General features: G+C 41.2%; 1 protein-coding gene across 1 annotated transcript in view; it reads left to right on the top strand.

The window, feature by feature from the left end:
- Positions 1-18,562, top strand: part of LOC308310774 (rho GTPase-activating protein 8-like) — a 28,528-nt gene extending 9,966 nt beyond the window's left edge. Inside the window, exons 5-13 of the mRNA XM_080757188.1 lie at positions 799-930; positions 2,849-2,935; positions 3,166-3,264; positions 4,212-4,322; positions 5,544-5,617; positions 6,010-6,087; positions 7,690-7,818; positions 11,989-12,092; positions 13,962-18,562. Coding sequence (XP_080613314.1) covers positions 799-930; positions 2,849-2,935; positions 3,166-3,264; positions 4,212-4,322; positions 5,544-5,617; positions 6,010-6,087; positions 7,690-7,818; positions 11,989-12,092; positions 13,962-14,159 — 1,012 coding nt within the window. The 3' untranslated portion in view covers positions 14,160-18,562. The remainder of the gene's footprint in view (positions 1-798; positions 931-2,848; positions 2,936-3,165; positions 3,265-4,211; positions 4,323-5,543; positions 5,618-6,009; positions 6,088-7,689; positions 7,819-11,988; positions 12,093-13,961) is intronic.
- Positions 18,563-20,283: the final 1,721 nt, after the last annotated feature.

The raw sequence follows: 20,283 nt of genomic DNA, 5'->3' as shown, positions 1-20,283 counted from the left end.
ATTCCGGTTCCTTTAAAGGTTCCATTCAACGATTCCTATATCTTGCTAAATCTATATAAATTTGTCCTTCATTTAAATTTCGGATGCACACAAATTCAATCATACATACAGTACAGTATTGCACACATATCATTGCAATGGTTATCAAAGTGAGGTCCATCAACATGTTTACACCATATATGAAGCGGTTTAGCTGAAAATCAGCTTTTAACATTGGCTAGGCAAAGCCTCCGTCACCCCCGGCACCAGGATCTTTGCACCCCCCCTCCATTTACCTCTGTTCAAAGTAGGATTTTCAATGCTCCATAACTCTGAATCTAAGTTCGCATGGTGTCCATTTGCTCATATTTTAGTCATCTGACTTTTTATAGTTTACTCAATACCATACGATTTTTGTCAAAAGCTGCAGGTGATTTTGTCCTTGATCTCGTTTTAATGCCCGATTTATACTTGGTTGCATGCTGAAATTAGCAGATCTACAAGCTCACAGCTTAGAGTGTTGCAACGTGTTGTGAGCTTGTAGTTCGGGTATTTTCAATGGCAGCGCTAGAGCGCAACCAAACATAAAACATACTTGTCTTTTAGTTCTACTGGATCTCTTCTCCACTAGTCCCTCCCTAACATTTTACTCTAGTTGTTGACAAATTTGTCAACAATATATTTAGTCTTTGTCATCATAGCTTAGTTTTTTATTTAGTCCGTGAAAAAAGGTAGTCGACGAAATCTTTCCGTCGTCATTTTAACCTACGAAATCAATCGACACAGGCTGACTGCTCTTTTCCCCTTGCATCCCCACAGGTATCTGAAGTACACCCTAGATCAGTACGTGGAGATGGACTACACTGTGGTGTACTTCCACTACGGCCTCTGCAGCGGCAACAAGCCATCTCTCCGCTGGCTGCGGGAAGCCTACAACGAGTTTGACAGAAAGTTAGTCGCTTCACTCCAACTTTTATTATTAGAACTGCAACTATTGATTACATTAAGTATTTAGTTTGATGAACTGTTGCACAGCTATGGTCGATCCACTCTAACACATGAGAGACAATTACAATTTAGGCATTTAGCAGACGAGACGCTCTTGATCCAGAGCGACTTATATTACAGCAATCAATAATTGGATGGCCCTAAACTTCCTTCAGCTCAATTCAAATAAAACAGAAATCTTAATCATAGGCCCTGAAAGCATCTCCAACGCCGTTCGGCTCTCCCTAGGCCCTCTGGCCTCTAATATAAATGAGTCCGCCAGAAATCTGGGTGTCCTCTTTGATAACCGCATGAACCTAGAATCCCATGTCAAGAAGGTCACCCAGTCCTGTTTCTTTCACCTCCGTAATATGCCTTCATCTCCTCCCGCCTCGACTATTGCAATGGACTCTACACTACCCTCAGCTCCTCCTCAATCCATAAACTTCAACTAGTACAGAATACAGCTGCCAGGATCCTAACAAACACACCCCGCAGATCTCATATTACTCCCGTACTTGCTACACTCCATTGGTTGCCCGTCAAATCCAGGATCAATTTCAAAATTCTCTTAATAACATACAAAGCATTACACGGACTGGCTCCAATCTACATCTCTGAATTACTGCATGCTAAACCTAACACACGTTCACTCAGGTTTACTATTACGGGACGTGTAGAGCGTTGTCCCGGCGTTTTTAGTGACGGTACCTCCAGCTTCCCTGCCTTGGCTGATTTGAGTGCGCGGGAGGGTTTGTAGGGTACGAACCGTACGATCATACTTGTGAGATATGGGGGAGCCATGCCTTTGGTTGCTTTGAGAGCGATTAACTTTCTTTTTTCTTTTTGGCAAATTTGTTCTGTTTGGAAATGTATAAATGTGGGTCAACTTATAGTGCAAATTCTGCAGGATTCAGTTAGAGCATCCTGGAATTTACTGGATATTTTTAACCTTTTCTAGCATCTGTCATGTCGTGATTAACACTATACTATTGTATTATTTATGAAATTTGAATCGTGTTTTCTTCATGTAAAACTAAATAATATGACTAGTAATTTCAGCCAGTCAAGCGTTCATATATTATGACCTTCATGATTCATCCCAGCGTTCAAGGATACGTCACTTTCTAGGTCTGGTCAGCGTTTTGTCATTCATCAGGCAGTCAGTGAGAGCAGGTGGACAAGAGCACAGAGTAGGTTTCTGGTCAGTCACAATGCATCCCAGTGCGTCATGTGGTGCATGCTATGGCACATAGATTATGCCTGTCCCCTCCTCTTTCTACTTATACTTGCCAATGTCATATCCAATCCTGTCCCGAAGTGTCCTTGAGCAAGACACTGAACCCCTAAGTGCCCCCGATGAGCAGGTTGATGCCTTGCATGGTTTCCTCCGCCATCGGTTTGTGAATGTGTGTGTGTGTGAATGCATATTGTAAAGCACATTTACCTTAGATTTGAGCCACAGCCGCCCGGCTGTGGCTCAGGAGGTAGAGCAGGTCGTCCAATGATCCCTTGGTCGGTGGTTTGAATCCCGGCTCCTCCTGTCCACATGTCGAAGTGTCCTTGGGCAAGACACTGAACCCTATATTGCCTCCAATGAGTTGGTCGGTGTGAGCTTGCCACCATTGGTGTGGGAAGTGAGGACGCTGGCGTCGACTGTTCGCCGCTTCACCTCTCAATGTATGAAAAGCGCTTTGAGCACTTTGAAAAGCGCTATAAACATGCAATTCACTATTATTATTATTATGTATTTGACAAAATGGTTCTGAATTCTAAAAGGTAAATCTATAAATATACGATGTCCTCAACTTGCTAACTGTGCATAGATGTCATTTCTTGACATTGTTATACACCTGACCATGTGCACGTCTTTGTCCTGTAGATATAAGAAGAACCTCAAAGCTCTCTATGTGGTCCACCCAACCAACTTCATCAGAATTCTCTGGAACATATTCAAACCGTTCATAAGGTACAAACTACACCATAAAGGATTTATTTTATTTATTTGTATTATTATACATTTATAATATTATCTTTTAATGAGAAATGTATCTAAAAATATATATTTCAATGGACAGGCATACAGATTATACACCATATAAATATTTAAAGTAAATGTTTTGGTCTTTGTATTTTTTGGATCAATGTTGAGGGACATGTCTTTCTTTCATGTACACATTGTAATCGTTTTCCTCGCAGTCACAAGTTTGGCAAGAAGGTAACCTATGTGAACTACCTGGCTGAACTCAGAGACCACCTCAACTATGAACAACTCATCATCCCTTCCGATGTAATCAGGTACTTACTCTACCACTTGCAAAAGTTCTATTGTGACGCGTTGTGAGCTTGTACTGCAGCTGTTTCCGGCAATGGTGTAGAGGGAAAAGGAAGTGGGACAGGGATAAGACCCCCATGGGGAACCCCGGTCAACAATGTAACTAGCTTTTACGTGGTTAATACTGGTCAAAGGATTGTGAATGATTAAGTGAGATGTACTTAAATTAAGTTTAATTCCTCTGTACTTGAACCAGATTCGATACCGAGTCCACTTTATAGTTTTTACTGAACAGGTAAAACCGTTCTGCATTTGTGTACTGTACTTGCGTTTGCAGATCATAAGCAGGTAGAGAAGCATCTGATTATACTGTATGCTGACAAGCAGTGTAAACATATGGTAGCTTAATAGCTTTTGCCATCCAAGACTACAAAAGGTAACCTAATACCATGGAAAAATTCCAGCCTTTGGAGGGCTCGGCTGTCTGTCTATTTTATTGAAATTTGCTCTAAAGCTGGCTTCTGCGGGCTTCTTGCTGTGAAACGCTGATGAATATGGACAATTTTCACACTGAACTCTGTTTGTGGCCATTTTAATTATATATCTGGTGTTCCATAATGCATCCAATGTAGTTATTATTTAGTCACAAGTTCTTGTTAATACTTTATATTGATTCAATATGAAAACCACAGGCAGAACACTTTCACTTAAAAAGAGAGAAAAGAAAACGGCAGAAACAGCACATCTGCTGTACAGGCAATTTGACACATTGTGAGCTTGAAGATTGGCTATTTGCGCTACATTAGCACGACACTTGTGTATGATGAATAGGTAATTTTAATTTACAAGCAAAATCCTTTTAAATCCTATATAAATACAAGGTTTATGCCCGATGGTGACAATGTGCCAAACAATATGAGATGTAAGGATGTTTAACCCTGTGTGTACACCCTGTGTCTGTGCTCCGCAGACATGACGAGAGGCTTCGGGCAACCCAGAAAAGCGGTCCACTTCCTCCAGTGAAGTCCCCCCCTCCACGCCCCCCACTGCCCACCCAGCAGTTTGGTGTGAGCCTGCTGTAGTAAGTATCACTCCACCTCGTGACACACTTAAGACACAATGCATAGTCCGTCCGACGAGGGTACAGGCAATTAACTACCAACTAAATAAAAACATTCTCAAAGTACAGTACTTAAGTAAATGTACTGTAGTTAATTTACACCACTGATTAAAACCACCACTTGGAGCCCTGGGTTTACACGTCTTCAGTGGGTGGAGGCCGACGGAGCGAGTGTTGCCGGGCAGAGTCACTGAGCAGATTATACTGTGTGGGAGGGAGGGGTCTGGCGTTCACAAGTATTTATTGGCATTTGTCTGCCCTGCCTTTTTTTCCTCCCCTTTTTGTTAAAGATCTGAGGTCGATTGGATCATGTTGTAGTATGTAGGATAGGATCCTTTAACCACTTAAACCCCAGCATCTGTATTCTAGGGGAAACGGCAGATCTACAAGAGATCTGGCTATTTTCAGCGAAGATATTAAATGTAGAACGGAAACAGAAAATGTACTAGTATAGAGCCCTGAGGGACTCCAGTCAACCAAGTATAAGGTTAAGTTTTGAGTGGTTATGGTCCTTGCACACCGTGCATGACAAGTAGGCGAAATGATCCGAAATAAAAATGAGAATATTTCTCATCAAACTATCAATATTGCCTCATGCATACAGGTTGATGCTTTTATTCACTGTGAAAAATGTCAACCAAATCTATCAGCCATTTCCACTGTTTAGGAATGAAAGCTGGGAAAAGTCTACATTTATGCCATATGTCCATATCACGATATTGTAGTACGATATCCAAAATCCCAGGCGATATCTAGTCTCTAATCACTATTGCCTAGCTCAAGCAGTGTGCCATGTCAGAAAAACAACATTTTGCCCAGTTTGTGCAAAGTCTTTGCGTTAGGGCAGGGGTTTTCAACGTTTTGGGCTGGGGACCCCCGGAAATGCTTTGGCCATGTCTCAACTGACGCAAACAGAGCCATGACATCACATGTTTAGCGGATTCCTTTGTATTTCATGTTTACATGGAGACGCCAGGCAGAGTTTCCAAAGATTTACACTCTGGAAGGTGGTTCCACTTTGTTGTGTTTTCAAACTCCCGATGACGGCGTTGCCGTCTAAACGGAAGGCACATCTGATTTTGCATATTGCTGTTTTCTTTAGATACCGTTGCTGTGTAAATGTGGCCTAAATCATGAGGTTCTGGCATTCCTTTGGGCTAAAATGTAATGTTGTCTCGACAGCCTTTGTGAGAAGAACAAGGGAGCGATTATACCACTGGTGATATCTCAAACGGTGGCCTATCTCAAAGAAAAAGGTGAGTGTTGAATTCTTAAACACTTTACACACAGTTTAAACACTTTACACCTACAGTATCTTATACTATTCTTTTTACTATTCTTTTTACACCTATCTTATACTATTTTTGAAACAATTGGAAAAATATTGAAATTGTGACAAATTTTCATGGGTCAAAATTTGGGAGTCAAAATAGAAAATGTTTGAGAACCAATATTTTGCAGTCCAACTCCTAATGGAGAACATACAGTATCCGTTTGCCTGATTTTCTTGTTTGACTTGTCATAAATTTCCTTTTCCAACTTCTTGTCAATTTTGTAAAAAGTCTTATTTAAGTCTAGTTAAGTTTTCTCCTTTCTTCCTTTCCTATCACATCTGCTCTCTGCTCCCTCCCCTCCCCTCCCCTCCCAGGGCTGAAAACAGAGGGCATTTTCCGGAGGTCGGCACGTGTCCAGCTTATCAAGGACATCCAGAAACTCTATAACCTGGGTGAGCGAGCGGGGTCTCCCTCAGCCGGTAGCAGGGCTTTTATTTTATTTTATCTCCCTCTACCAGGAAACCGAGGATCAATAAAGCTCTGTGTCCAGCGACACAGATGCCATCAGACATAACCCCCCCCCCAAATCCCCCTCCCGCCCCTGCTGTCTCACACACAACCCCTGCTGACTGAGTTAGGCGGTGTCTGTTTCAGTCGGCTTTCCACTTCATTAGACTTCCACTCACACTTGCAGAGATCACGTAGCCGGTCGTCCTGTTCCCATGTCGAATCCACTGTGCTTTTATTCCTGCCTCGGGGCACAATTGACAACTCGCGGAAAACGTAGAAATCAATGGGCTCATTTTCAATATTTCTTTCAATAGGGTAGAGCAGCGGTTCTCAATCTTTGTTGAGCTCTGGACCGCTGGGAATATTTCGAGCAAACTTGTAGATCAGCTATATTTGGCGCGCAACATTGCACACAATACATTATTTCAAGCCCTTAACAGTCAATATTTCATTTCAAGCTTTTTTTCTTCCCACACCCTGCCTATCAGTTTTTCATCATTTCATCATCACTTTGTCTTAAATCTAATGGACTTTGATGGATTTGTAATAGTCCTTTAAAACATTTTCCCACCACTTGTAATTATGGCATGTGGTGCGATAGGTAGAGAATGCTACAAAGCCAGTGAAGCATTTAGAAATGACGGTCTAAACAAAGACTCTATTGCACAGTTCCATACAGTATGTCCTTTTATTAGGGCATGATTTGATGATAAAAGAGTTCTGTGATGTTGCAGTCATTTTGAAAGCCCTCAAGTCTAGTTATTTGATCATCATTTGTAATGTTCTACATTTCCGTTCATTTTCATTGCTAATTTACTGTTTAGCCTATTATATTATTACTGCTAAACTATTATGTGGTCCTAACTGGTGGAATAGAGTAGACTGTGTGCATAACTGTCTGGTTCGACAGCATATTTGAAGTGGAAACTCATATGCAGGTGCAGTGTTACCGGCTCAAAATCTGCTGTTGAGCCAATCAAAGGAAACTATGGGAAAATGAACCGGAACATAAAAGCAACCATGCCAGCTTCTGGGAACTAAAGTTACAATTACAGTATGCAGTAGATTAACCACATAAACCCCATATACAAACTCCGTAATTGGCCAGAGACCACCAGCGGTCTATACTAGGCCCCCTCCTTTTGCCCCTCTACATCTTTTTCAAATTAGGTGATTGTAGATGGTCTTTTTTCACCAAATTTCGCCCCCAGAATAGAGACTCTAGGTTAGTGTTTCCCAAACACTGACACACTTTCATGGGTTGCGAGTACAGTCTTTTTTTTTTCTCTTCAATTTATTTTTCCTCCAAAGAGATTTTAGAGAATTGCATGAATACAATAACAATTCCATAAATAATAATACATTTAAAAAAAAGTTTAAGAAGTAGTGAAAATAGCAGATCTACAATGCACGCTTTGTGAACTGGTGGATCGGCTATTTTCACTGGTCTTGGGTCCGTTTGGGAGACAACAACTTATATTAGTGTTTTAGGTTGCTATATGCCGTATGTCATTAACAGAGTGTGTTTCATGTTGCCATTGCAGGGAAGCCGGTGAGCTTCGAGCAGTACGGTGACGTCCACGTGGCCGCTGTCATTCTGAAGACCTTCCTCAGGGAGCTGTCTGAACCGCTGCTCACCTTCGCCGTGTACCACCATGTGCTGGAGATAGTCCGTAAGTACTGCTACTGGAGGTCTGGAGCACAATGGAGAAATCCCCTACCCCTGCTGGGCGGGGGGTAGGGGCGTTGTTATATTCTAATACAGACCGAATGCCCCATCTCAGCACCAGCCTCAGCGGCTTGCTTCGCTAATCATTAGACTCCCAACCCACACCTCCTGGTATCGAATCCCGCTCGCGGCACTATTTCTGTGCCAACTGCAAACAACCTTTTTTGCAGATAATGTAATGTTTTAGACCGCGATGGAGTCTGACGGTTAACCGTAGGTTTAGGTTAGGGTTAGGAGTAGGAATAGTGTGGGAACTACCCATAGATCCGAAGTCCTGTTAGTCCGAACATGCACTGCTCCCGTGCTTGCGGTTAGGTTTAGGTTATGGTTAGAGATAGGGATAGTAATTTCGGAACAATGAACCTTCTGACTAATGACACGGCACCGGAATAGTAATGTCCGACATATACATATACGTGGCCACTCAAAGTGACTACTGGCTACTTGGCTGGTGGATGGAAGGGGTTCGGCTACTATGTCTGGCAGATATAGTTGGCGGTAGATTTATCCCACGTGCCGTCCACAACTGTACCTTACTACTAATACTACCACAACATGGGCTCTGTCACTACTTTTACATTATTTGCATATTAACTCCTTCCTCGCCACAGCCCCATCTAGTGGTTGAGCGTAGAATACCACGGACCCGTAAGGGACAATGCTCATTAATCAACACGTCAGTTTTCACATCCATGTAAATGGGCCAGAGTTAGCCATAAGCTCATTTCCATCTGTAGTCCCTGAGCAGGCTATTAAAAAAGGTTGATAAAACTATCCAAATACAATACAATACAATACAATACAATACAAGAACAATAAACATGGTACAGAAGAACAACCACAGAGTGATGTGAGAGTGATGAGAGACACCAGTGATAAATAGAGCTGATTATTACTCAACACACCAAGTTTCAAAGGTTTTGTCAGACTTAAAAAACTGTGGGTGAAATCACTGTGATAATAAAGAGTCGGATCAAAGACATCACAAAACACAAAGCTCTTAAGTGATGTAGAAAAGCACATCAGGACAGTCTTAGCATCTTCTTCTCAGCTGGTTCTGATCCATGGGGACATTAAGTCTGGCTCTTGGACTCATTTCCCAGGCTTATGGATGTTCTTGCGCCGAATGAGCATGGTTCCACGCCACGGTCAGACATCTACGGGTCATTACTTATAATGGAAAACCAGACAATTGTACCAAAAATGTATCATCGCATTACGACGGACTTCTCCCTTGTGCAGCGTCCACCGTCCAGATGGATAATTAGTGTGGAGAAAGGGGAAGTGTATGGTACACCTAATGAAGATCAGTGAACATGGAACTGTTCAGCCACAGTGTGGAGAGAGGGGAAGTGTATGGTACACCTAATGAAGATCAGTGAACATGGAACTATTCAGCCACAGCCTGGTCCTCCACCTGTGGAGGTGAATATTAAGAGTCCGACCATTGTCCGATTTTTCAGATCGGTCCCGATGTCCTCCTAGCCCACGATTACCGATAGTGTGTCAAAAAGTACAACATATAAATGATCAATTAGAAAAACTTAGATTTGATTTTAAAAATGGAAAATTCAACAATCTCATCTGCAAGCGCAATGCGACACATTGAACCTTGTACCATTTCTGAAACATATTTGGAAAATGTTCACTTTGCTATAATAATGGCATGCCCCCGGTTGAACATTTTGGACACATCGGCTGCTTATAATTGACACCGACATGTCGTTAAAAGAAAGTCAAATAATGGCTGCTATATCGACTGAGTACAGGGAGCGCAAGAGCCAAGGATGGCAGGCTAGTGGAATACAATACAAGCCCTGCAGGACACAAGCCATGCATCTTAGAAATAGCCACAGCTCTGTCACCTTATAGCCTCCCGAAAGCTGCAGTAAGTGACCTTGTTTGACTTGTGCTTGGACGTTATTGCAGGTGCGTGGAATTGCCCTTTAGCCACACTGTTCTCACACCCGGCACGCACTCTGAGCAGCATGTCCCTGACCTTGCCACCGCAACCAATTGGATGCAACGCCACATGCTGTGGTGACGGTTGGCTTACAAATGACAGTGCTTGAAGATGGATTCACTTTCAAGAGTGCCTTTTGATGAAAATAAATAAACTCTTATTGCTATGTTTAGAGGAAATGAAATGTAGTTTTTTTCCCCCTCCTCAGGCTTTCCAATAAAGCAACTCTGCGCTTTGTGCTGTTTGCATTAAGAATATAGCACTTGACGACTCTTTCTGTAAGAGTGGATGACGTGCTTTACCACTGTCTAATAGTATCTGTTGTATAGCCAAAATGCACAAACCATTGCTGAGATAATGTGGTTTTATCAGGCTATAACATTGTGAAATTACATGCATACCTAACCTTGGATGTGATTCACGGCTTTAAAGAAAGAAGTCATATGTTCTTTCTGTTGTACCTAATGGAAATCCCATAATAAAACATTTAACTACACATAAAGTACTCTGACCAAAACACTATATATTATATTTGGCAGTGATTTTGTTTATAGCTTGAGTAGGATTTTACTAATTGCCCTGAATGTATGAGCCTTACTTTCAAGTGTTAATCATATTTTAAGAGTAGGCATGAGTGGAAAAGTATGGAATTAGATTTTTGACATTTCCAGGTTTGGATTGTTATGGAAATAAGACAGAGTACAGGATGTATACCATCACAAATAACATTGTGACAAATGGTTGTTTGAAAATGTCTTAGTTACGCACTGTAGTTATTAGGAAATGTTTTCTTCATAAGGAAACCATAATTGTGTACCTGGATTCATCGTCATGTCCATGGACACAGTGAATAAACAAGACTTCACGGACGGCGTGAACGTTCAATTATTTTTTTGTTGCCCCTTTTCTGGTTCTTATTTATAAAAGAGATTCACAAAACGACATGATATATATTGTTCAATCCATTAGAGGAACTGAGTAGGTCTGTTTCAGTTAGTTTACTTATTTGTTAAACAGTGCAGACAAATATGTTTCATGTCTTACTTTATAAATAGCCAATGAAGCAACATTAGTGGATTTGGTTCTCTTTTCTATAGTTCACTGGTGAATTGTACATGGACGTCACTTATGTTGCTGTAGGTCCTACACAGCAACACCTAAACTCGATACCGTTGACCCCTACGGTGTAGGAATTGAAGGTATACAGACTATACTGTACACTATACAGTTTAAGTTTACATGTCAAAATTGCATAACACTAACATTGCCTGGATTTGGTGTTAACTAATTTCAACATGCCGTCCCTATTTTGGGAATGACATTCAAAATAAAAAAATAATAATAGCCAATCTACAAGCTCACAATTGTGTGTGTGTGTGTGTGTGTGTGTGTGTGTGTGTGTGTGTGTGTGTGTGTGTGTGTGTGTGTGTGTGTGTGTGTGTGTGTGTGTGTGTGTGTGTGTGTGTGTGTGTGTGTGTGTGTGTGTGTGTGTGTGTATATGGGGCGACACGCCTTGGTGTTTTTGCCTTTATTGAAAGGATACAGTAATTAGACAGGAAAGGGGGAGAGAGATGGGGGGGGGGGGGGGGGGGGGAGAAGACAAAGGCCGACGGGCTCGAACCCGCGACACGCCGTCAGGCTGGATTACCTGCCTATAGGTGCCTGGACGGCCCAGTCCACAAGCTCACAATTTTACAATAGAAAAATGTGTAAGAACCCTGGAAACAAATTGGTACCACAACAACTGATTTCACACGGAATGAATTTATAATCCCCCTCCTTGGGTTAAGGGAAATATGTGGATATTGGATCCACATAAACTGTTCTCCAATGTGGATCTCAGATTTCATGTGACCAGCCAGCCTGTGATATCAGTATGACATGACTCAACATTGGGGCAAGCTTTCACTGCAATCAAACACATTCCCCATTGACTTCCATCCATTATAAAATTCATCCAAGTTAAATATTTCAGAAAGTATATAAAACTTTGGCACTGTCCAGTAATCTCCTAGAGATACATACACAGACCCCTGTCATAGACGCCTAGCTTCTTGCAGAGCCGAGCTGTAAACAAAATAATAATAATAATAATATTAATCAAATGGCCACTGTTATCTTGCCTTACAAGGAGTATTGCTTGTCTTTCAGGAGTGGAGAGCAGTCTTCGGGTGGCGACGTGTAAACAGATTGTGGAGAGCCTGCCGGAACACAACTTCGTGGTCCTGAAGTACTTGGTGTCTTTCCTCCACATGGTACAGTAACAGTACTCAGTCTGTAATGATATGCTAACACAAGGTGCTCTAAACCTGTCTGGAGTGATGAGGGAATCGAGTGGCAATAAGTGAAGCTCTACCATCTGACAGAACTATCTCTAGGCTGACAGCTGTGCAGGCTAACTTGCTGCTAACTGCCGTACGAATATACACAACTATATAGTCAAAAGGAAATCATCATAGGAGGTAAAAAGGGAAAATAAACTTATACAGTGAGGGGGAACAGGTGTGGGTGGGGGATTCACAGGATTTTCGAATTGCAGCCGTCCGTAGGTGCCCTTTGACAGCAGTTTTGAAGGAGTCAAGGGATTCGCATGTCTTAATGACTGTGCCACATTTTGGTGGCATAGGAGCGGTTTGTTGAACTGTGGTGTTTTGGGTGTGGTACATGGGTGTCTTGGTGGTGACTGTAGCGAATCTTGTGGACCAGAGGGTGAGGTGGGTTCGGGGAGTGAGGCCAAGTAGTAGCCTGACCAACCTGTGATATCCCTATGATTGCTGGCATTTTTGGCACCCTGCATATTAACCCAGTTTGGCAGTTTCTTATTTAACGCACCATAGCAAAACTTTGGCTGAACTTACATGACTACTAATCCATCTATACCGTGCATGAGAAATAATGGCGGAGTCGCTTTAGGGATTCATTTGATTAAACTTCCGTTATCGGAAGGTGACTGGTTTGATTTGGGCTGTGAACGGTGTCTGTCCTCTATTTTAAAAATAAAGAAATGCAAAAAAGTCCTTCTGCAAGACGGCAACATACTGAATTATTAACAGAACTCTTATCCGTGTCAGAAAGGCCACACATCGCTGAAAGTGCATGCTTGTGACATGCATGCATAAAGATCCTATTAGCAGAGATGAAAACAGATTTGTGTAGATCCAAGGCATTCGGTTTAGATGCACATTGTGGATGTTGGACGTGCTCAACACATTTTCGTAGTTGAATCATATTCGCGAATCGCCGCTACAAAATTGTAGTTGATCATGTTTTTTTGGTTTTCAGGCAGATACTTTAAAGTAACTAGAAATGAGCATGTAAAATGAAAATCTTTCAACATGTTCCATACAACGTTCTCACCTTTTTTCTTCATTTCACCCATTTCCTCTTTGCATAACTGTAATGGATGCACTACATGTCCCAAACCCTAAACATCTTGAAAGAATCGGTCGCAGTTTTAACGGGAAATCCCGTGGGCTGTGTGGCATCCTGGTTACATAACACATTATTCTCCAGAGATAAATGCCCAGATTGGCTGCACTTACACTCGGTTTGTGGAATACTGATGTGATGTAAATGTACGATACAGCTTGAACCCTGTAGTGGAGATCAATCCGGTGCGACTGTATAATCTTCGCCAGTGATCCCTTGCGAGCCCCATTAGTCACCGTTGACAAGTGACTGTTTAATCTGAGCGAATCGTGCATAATTACTCGCAACAAGGCCTTCTTCAGACTTGTACAGGCGAGTGAGAAATAAATAAACAAGTGGAAGAAAACGTTTGCATAGATCTGCTTTGAGTCCTGCTGCTTCATATCTCTTGAAAAACAGCTCATGCCTTGCTTTCCTCTTCCGCCGCTTGACTTTCTACTCGCACAGCCTGCCCTTCCCTGACCTTTAAAAAAGAAAAAAGCTACTTTTCAGAATTTTAACATTGCGTGCATTTTGGGACTCTCATCCTCTCAGGCTCTCTACTTGAGCCAGTCATAATTATATATCGGTTTGGCCGGTCGTCATTTGACCTTTTTGACAACATGGTTATTATAGCGGCAATTGTGTCGGCCCATGTGTCCTGATTCTTCACTTTCAACCACCCCACCCACCCACCCCACCCTCCACCCATGCAGGTGTCTCAGGAGAGCATCAGCAACAAGATGAGCGCGTCCAACTTGGCGTGTGTGTTCGGGGTCAACCTGCTGTGGCCCCCTCGGGGCTCGGTGTCGCTGAGCGCCCTGACCCCCATCAACATATTCACCGAGGTCCTGGTGGAACACTACGGCGCCGTGTTCGCGTCCCGCTGCCCGCCCGGCCAGGTGCTGCCCTGAAACGGGGCACAGCGCGGGGCATTGGTACCGCCACGCACGCCCCACCATGCCACAAAGAACACCGCTATGCGAGACAAACGTCACGCTCTGACGTGAGGCGGGAGACTCGTGTACTGTAGCTGTAGTTTCTCAACGTGGACCACCTACTGTATGGGTATACTAGTCTAAATGGATCCTTTATATGGACGCATGTGTATGCATGTATGAACACTGAGGATTTGACGGTGTAGAACAGTGGTTCTCAAACGTTTTCATGTATTTGGTCACGGACCCCCATTTCAAAATATTTTGTGCCAAAAAAGCCTACTGTGCTTCTGGCAGAAGAAGCGCAATAGTTTAAATTAAAAAACTAACGCTATAGCATTTTCTTCTCTTTGCTCCAGAGTAAAAACCAAGGCCAGCTTGAAAACGGTATGGCAGTGAAATTATTTGTAGCTAGACTTTTACCTTTTCTTTCCCCCATTTTTTGTTATGTCCGATCAATTACTGTTGCATGAACAGCTGCCAAAATATGTCGGCCTTAAGGCCTATTCATTGTCCAGTTTTCGGTAAAGACCACATGACATCACGCCGTGTTGGTCACCGCTCACACAACACATCTCTGTTTTTACTAAGTGCTCACCTCTTCACCGAAAACTGGACTATGAATAGGCCTTCTTCACTGGCTCATAACGTGAGTAGTACAAACATCAATGGAACTTGTGTTTCCATGGCGATGTGGCCGGGGTACTGTAATTTTTCATTTTTCATTGCAATACAATGTTATAGTCACGATATCGATATTGAGATATCTGGTAAAAAAAATTGCCCTACAGCAGTGCTTTTCAACCAGTGGTCCACGGACGTCTGTCTGTCTGTCTGTCTGTCTGTGTGTCTGTCTGTAGTACTAACATCAATACAGCATGGAATTGTGGACAAAATCTTATCCAACGACAACAAAGTATTCGAAGTCTTTGGGTCTGCGACGCTAAATCCCATCAAAATGGTGACCCGTGTCCGTGGCGGGATAAATAATGGAGCTTGATATGAAAAGGTTTGAAAACCACTGCCCTAAAGCATACAGTAGGTACACTAACTGCGTTCACAACATGCAAGTTGTGTTGATTGATTTCTATTCTCTTGTTTTGAATGTAGAGGGGCTCTGTAAAGGGCTGCAATGCGAGTGACTAATTTATGCTTTGCCGCAAAACACCATGCCGCTCTATGAAAGTCATTGAAAAGCAGCCATTGTTTACAAGTATCAGACTTGGCATTAACCACTTATAAAACCCATATACTTAATTATCTCTTCACCAAAAACGGCAGTTACAAGCTTGTAGATGGACTATTTCCGCCAACTGTTCAGCCCAGGAGTTTGTGAACCGAGGCTAGTACCATGTGCATGCTTTAGCTGACTGCATGGTCCTACTGTAGGCTATACACTGTATTTTATGTTTCCTTCCTTTGCTGTCCTTTTCATATGTTTATATAAAAGTGGGGGTGGAGGTTTAATTTGGTTTGCAAATGGAACAGAACACTAGTAAAGATGCATTTCACAGAAAAAAAGCTGTTGATTTAATCTGCATACTCTCACACTTAAAATATCCACCCAGTCTTGCACTACTTGTTCATCTTGACAGTTTATTCACAGCTTTAACAGTTATAATGTATCCATGGAAATATCATTATGAAAATCTGATAAAAAGGAGGTGGGGAGCAAGACATGACGCCTTAATGGAAGATGCTGGTGGACAGATAATAGACAAAAATATATATTTACTTTCCCTGGGCCTATACATTATCCAGAGTATGCTGACTTTGTAAGAACAAACATATCTTCAGTGTAATGTAGGGGTGCTACAGTTCAAACTAATCAGTTTAATTGATTATAAAATATAATACATTTTTAGAAAAGAATAGATTTTCAGAAGCATCTGCCCGAAGGGCAGCACTTCTCGAGTCTTTAATTACTCAATGAATCAATTCATTATTGATTAATCAATGGAATAATCACTAAGAAGATAATCAATGCTTGGATGATCCCTTCAGTGCGGTTCAAATGACCCATGAAAGAAACACCTTCGTTACGTTGGTAGCCATTGTTGATTTCATTGACTAAAACTAAGGCAGAAAGCTTGTCGATCTACAAGCTCACAACGCGTGGTGCTGCAACGTGTTGTGAGCTTTTGGATCGGCTAGTTTCAGCATGCAACCAAGCGTAAAGTCTTCCATTATGACAGCATCACAGTCCGCCAATTCTTTTTCTTGGTCGACAAGATCAATTGACTAAATCTTATATTTAGTCGATCAAACTAGACTATTACATTTCAGATGTCAAAAATGTGACTAAAACTAAATTAAGTTTTTGTCTTAACAAGGACTATGACTAAAACTCAATGTGCTGTCGAAAAACACTGTCGGTATAGCTCTTCCCACTGTACATGGAAACACATTGCAAGCAAACGTGGCTGTTATTTGTTTTCTTGAATTTAGTTTATTAATGATTCTTTTTTTCCTCATAAGAACTTGGTACAAAAAAGTGAGACTACTCTTTAACCATTTACCAACTTCCATCGATCAACTTTTAATGCATCGTAAAGAAGAAAAAAACTACATTGGCATATTTAAGACAAACACTTTTTTTCCTATACACACGTATCCACTGGACGGTCCCCTTTAGTAATGACAAAGAAAAGAACACTACTTCAACAGCCAACAGACAAAATGTCATCTTCCATCTAAAACCTTGTGTTGTCTTGCCCTCTGTCTGAATCATGTCCCCATGGCAAAACAAGATACATTGAACATTTGCAAGTTTAAGAATGCATAATTGGCAAACAATAGAAAATCTCAGATAGTTATTGTCCCTTTTTTGTTGTTTTTTGTTCCTCGATAAAAGAATATAAAAAATGTTTTAAATAACGTTTTTTTTTTCTTCTTTTTGTTTGTGTCGTGTATTAAAATAGATCTGTTTCTAAATAAGCACTGCACAGTTTCTCCCGGAGAAGATTCTGGAAACGAATGACTTGAAAGGAGGCTGTGGGAGTGTGGGTTGATGGGGGAGCGTGGGCAGGTGGGTGAACGGCACACTGTCGATGCAACGTGGAGGCCAGATATGCTATTCATCTCTCCTCTCACATCGTCGGGGCTGGGCAATATATCGATATGAGATTGGATATCGTCTAGGATTTTGGATATCATAATATCTTGATATGACAAGTGCTTCCTTGGTTTTAAACACTTACAGTACGCACTCTATTATACTTTCAAAATAAACAAAAGTAGACTAGACTATGTTAGCAAATTATGGCGAGATATTTTTCTTTTTGATCTTCACAATATCAATATCAAGGTATTTGGACATATAATATATTGTGACATTATTATGATTTTAGTTTTTCACCGAGCTATACTCGCCGCCATCTTTAGACAACACATAATGCAGAATTCTTAACACACCCGATCCTGCAAACTGCTCCACAGTCTCTGTGTGTGTGTGTGTGTGTGTGTGTGTGTGTGTGTGTGGGCAGAGCTACAGTATACTGTAGGTGAGGCAGAGAGCGTGATGCGCATCAAGCCACGTTACATTCTGGTTATCGGGCGCTGTGTGTGCCAACATCAGTAATTGTGCGCATCACTCACTGACTGGGAACAGTCTCTTCTTTTCCACCACACTTATCAGCGAAATAGATTATCCCTCAAGTCGTATCCCCCTTTTTGTCACACAGCCAAAACAATCTAAATGACCTACATGGCTTCAGGTATCTCCTCCCTTTTTCCTATGATAATCAACCAATTTTTTTTTGTTCATTTAAAGAAGGCAAAACGTAAGAAGTATTGACACGTGTCGATATCTTATTGACAAAGCGCTTAATTTTGTTTCGAGGCCGATACGGTAGGTGTGTTTGGTTGTGGGGGTTGGAGTGACGTCTGCTCTCCCATTGAGAGAGCCGTTTTTGAGTTTTACATTATAATTAAACAGTCATCTTCTCCAGGCTCATCTCACCTGATGCGTGAAGGGGGAATAAACTATCCACCGACAAAACAAAAAGGTTCTTCAGGATTCTAATTGCTGGTTAAAATATATCATAGTATGGAAAGTCAGAATTGCAATGGAATTTAATAGCTGTTGATTGGTATCGATGCAATATTGCTTTAGATTATATATCCTTCTATGTTGTTTTCTGCAGGTCACTAGTACCAATTCTAATCCAGTGAAACTATCATGACGTTGGAGATAAATAGTGTCTATTCTAGTATTGTTACCATACAATCTCCATTAATGAGGGCTGTTTTCAAAAACTAAACACAAGCTACCATACTTTGATATGAGTAAAATAAATCCTCTCTAACCATCGTTAGAGAAACTTAACTTGATCGATTTGACACATCATAGATCAAGATCGTTAACAGCTGTGCCAGTCAAAACCCCACAAATAAAATGTTTTAACAAAATGAAAATACACCCATTTTTGTTCGTGTTCGTATATGTGCGATACTGCAACTTGTCTGTTGTCGACAATGTCAATGAGGCAATATGTTATTTTAAAGTCATATGATATGACTGGACTTTGATATGAAAACATTTAAATTGAACCTCTGTGAAACAGCAAGAAGACTAGCAATACAAATGAACCATGAAGACACACGCCTCCTGGTTCTGTGCCAGAGGGTTGGACCTGGCGGGCTCAATGATATCATTAAATCATCAATGCTGCATTCAACTCATGTGGGAATTATAGGGTACACACTAGGGTTGCAATAGTATTCAGAAAGTTGGCAAAATCGGGGCCCGCCAAAGTATTTTCAACCTGAAGGCTATCCGGAAGATTGTACATGTCAACCTTCCCCACATGAATACAGCATCAGTCATCTTAATATCCACCAGGTCCAATCATACTTCAGCTGTTGCAGGTGACATTTATCGCAAATTGAGTTGACTGGATGCTTATAAAACAATGCAACAAAGAAAAACCCTGGATTAAAACTACTTGAGGCAGTGTTCATTTGTACTGTCTTAGAGACTTCTCAACAACAAAACTTCAAAATAATATAGGCGCTTCACTCTAAAATGTGAAAGTCATAAAACAACATGACATGAGAGTAAAAAAGTTGTCAAAGCGAAAAATATAAAATAGGCAGAGAGAGGAAAAACAAAAAGCTCTACAGGTGTTATTGATAGATGAGTGTACGCAGTACAAAAATGTAAGGTTATTTTTTTGGCATATTTTCGATACTGGTAAAGGGGGGGAGGAGAGGGGCTAATGCCTGATTTAAACTTTATCGTGCGCTGTGTCTCGCGTCGGAAATAGCAGATCTACAACGCGTTTGTAGAGTGGCTAATTTCGCTGTGAGACACCGGCACACATCTAAGCATAAAAAAGACGTAAAAGTATGGATCACACATTTCCATGTAACTCAGATGGTCCTTCAAAAAATGTCCAACTGTGAAAAAAGGAACCCCTCGGGTTAGAGTTGTGTGAATCCAGTAAAAGTTGAGAAACAGAACCTGCAATAATAATACAACATTATGTACAGTGAGACCCCCCCCTTGAATACTCCAAACTTACAGTTATCAACAGGCATCAATGAAAATACTAAATTCTCCACTAGAAATGCTAAATTCTGTAGTTATCTTAAATACTTTTTTTCTTTGACTTTTAACTATATTAATACTGAAAAAGTTATTCTCTGCTTTTTGTTTGAAGGCTCGTATGCTTTTCCGTACATACACGATGAAAACATTTCCCCCGTCCCGCTGTCAACCTGAATTATTATGGCAAACATTGTTCATAGGAGAATGAGAACCAACATCTACTCGGATATATCAATGTACAGTCCTTTCACATCTGTTATTCCATTGTTTATTTGTAACTACAAACTACTACTAATGTTCTCTCTCACTATATGCAGAACAATAATTTTACCTGTTTAAAAAAAAAAAGAAGACGACAAAAGAAAAATATTCCGTGCCGCACAGAATAATTATTCCATATTTCTGTGGCGGCACTTAATCTATCACTTTTTTTTCCCTTCCGTCATAATAAATACATTAAGGCCAAGAACGTTAACAAATAGAAAATAAAAAACAGAAACTCTTGTAAGCACTGTAGGTGTTTGGGTTTTAAAAAATACTTGAATTTGA

The sequence above is a fragment of the Protomyctophum bolini genome, assembly GCF_963924005.1.
Source record: "Protomyctophum bolini genome assembly, chromosome: 23".
Lineage (NCBI taxonomy): Eukaryota > Metazoa > Chordata > Actinopteri > Myctophiformes > Myctophidae > Protomyctophum > Protomyctophum bolini.
Note: the sequence above shows the minus strand (reverse complement) of the source record. Positions and strands in the feature narration are given on the sequence as shown.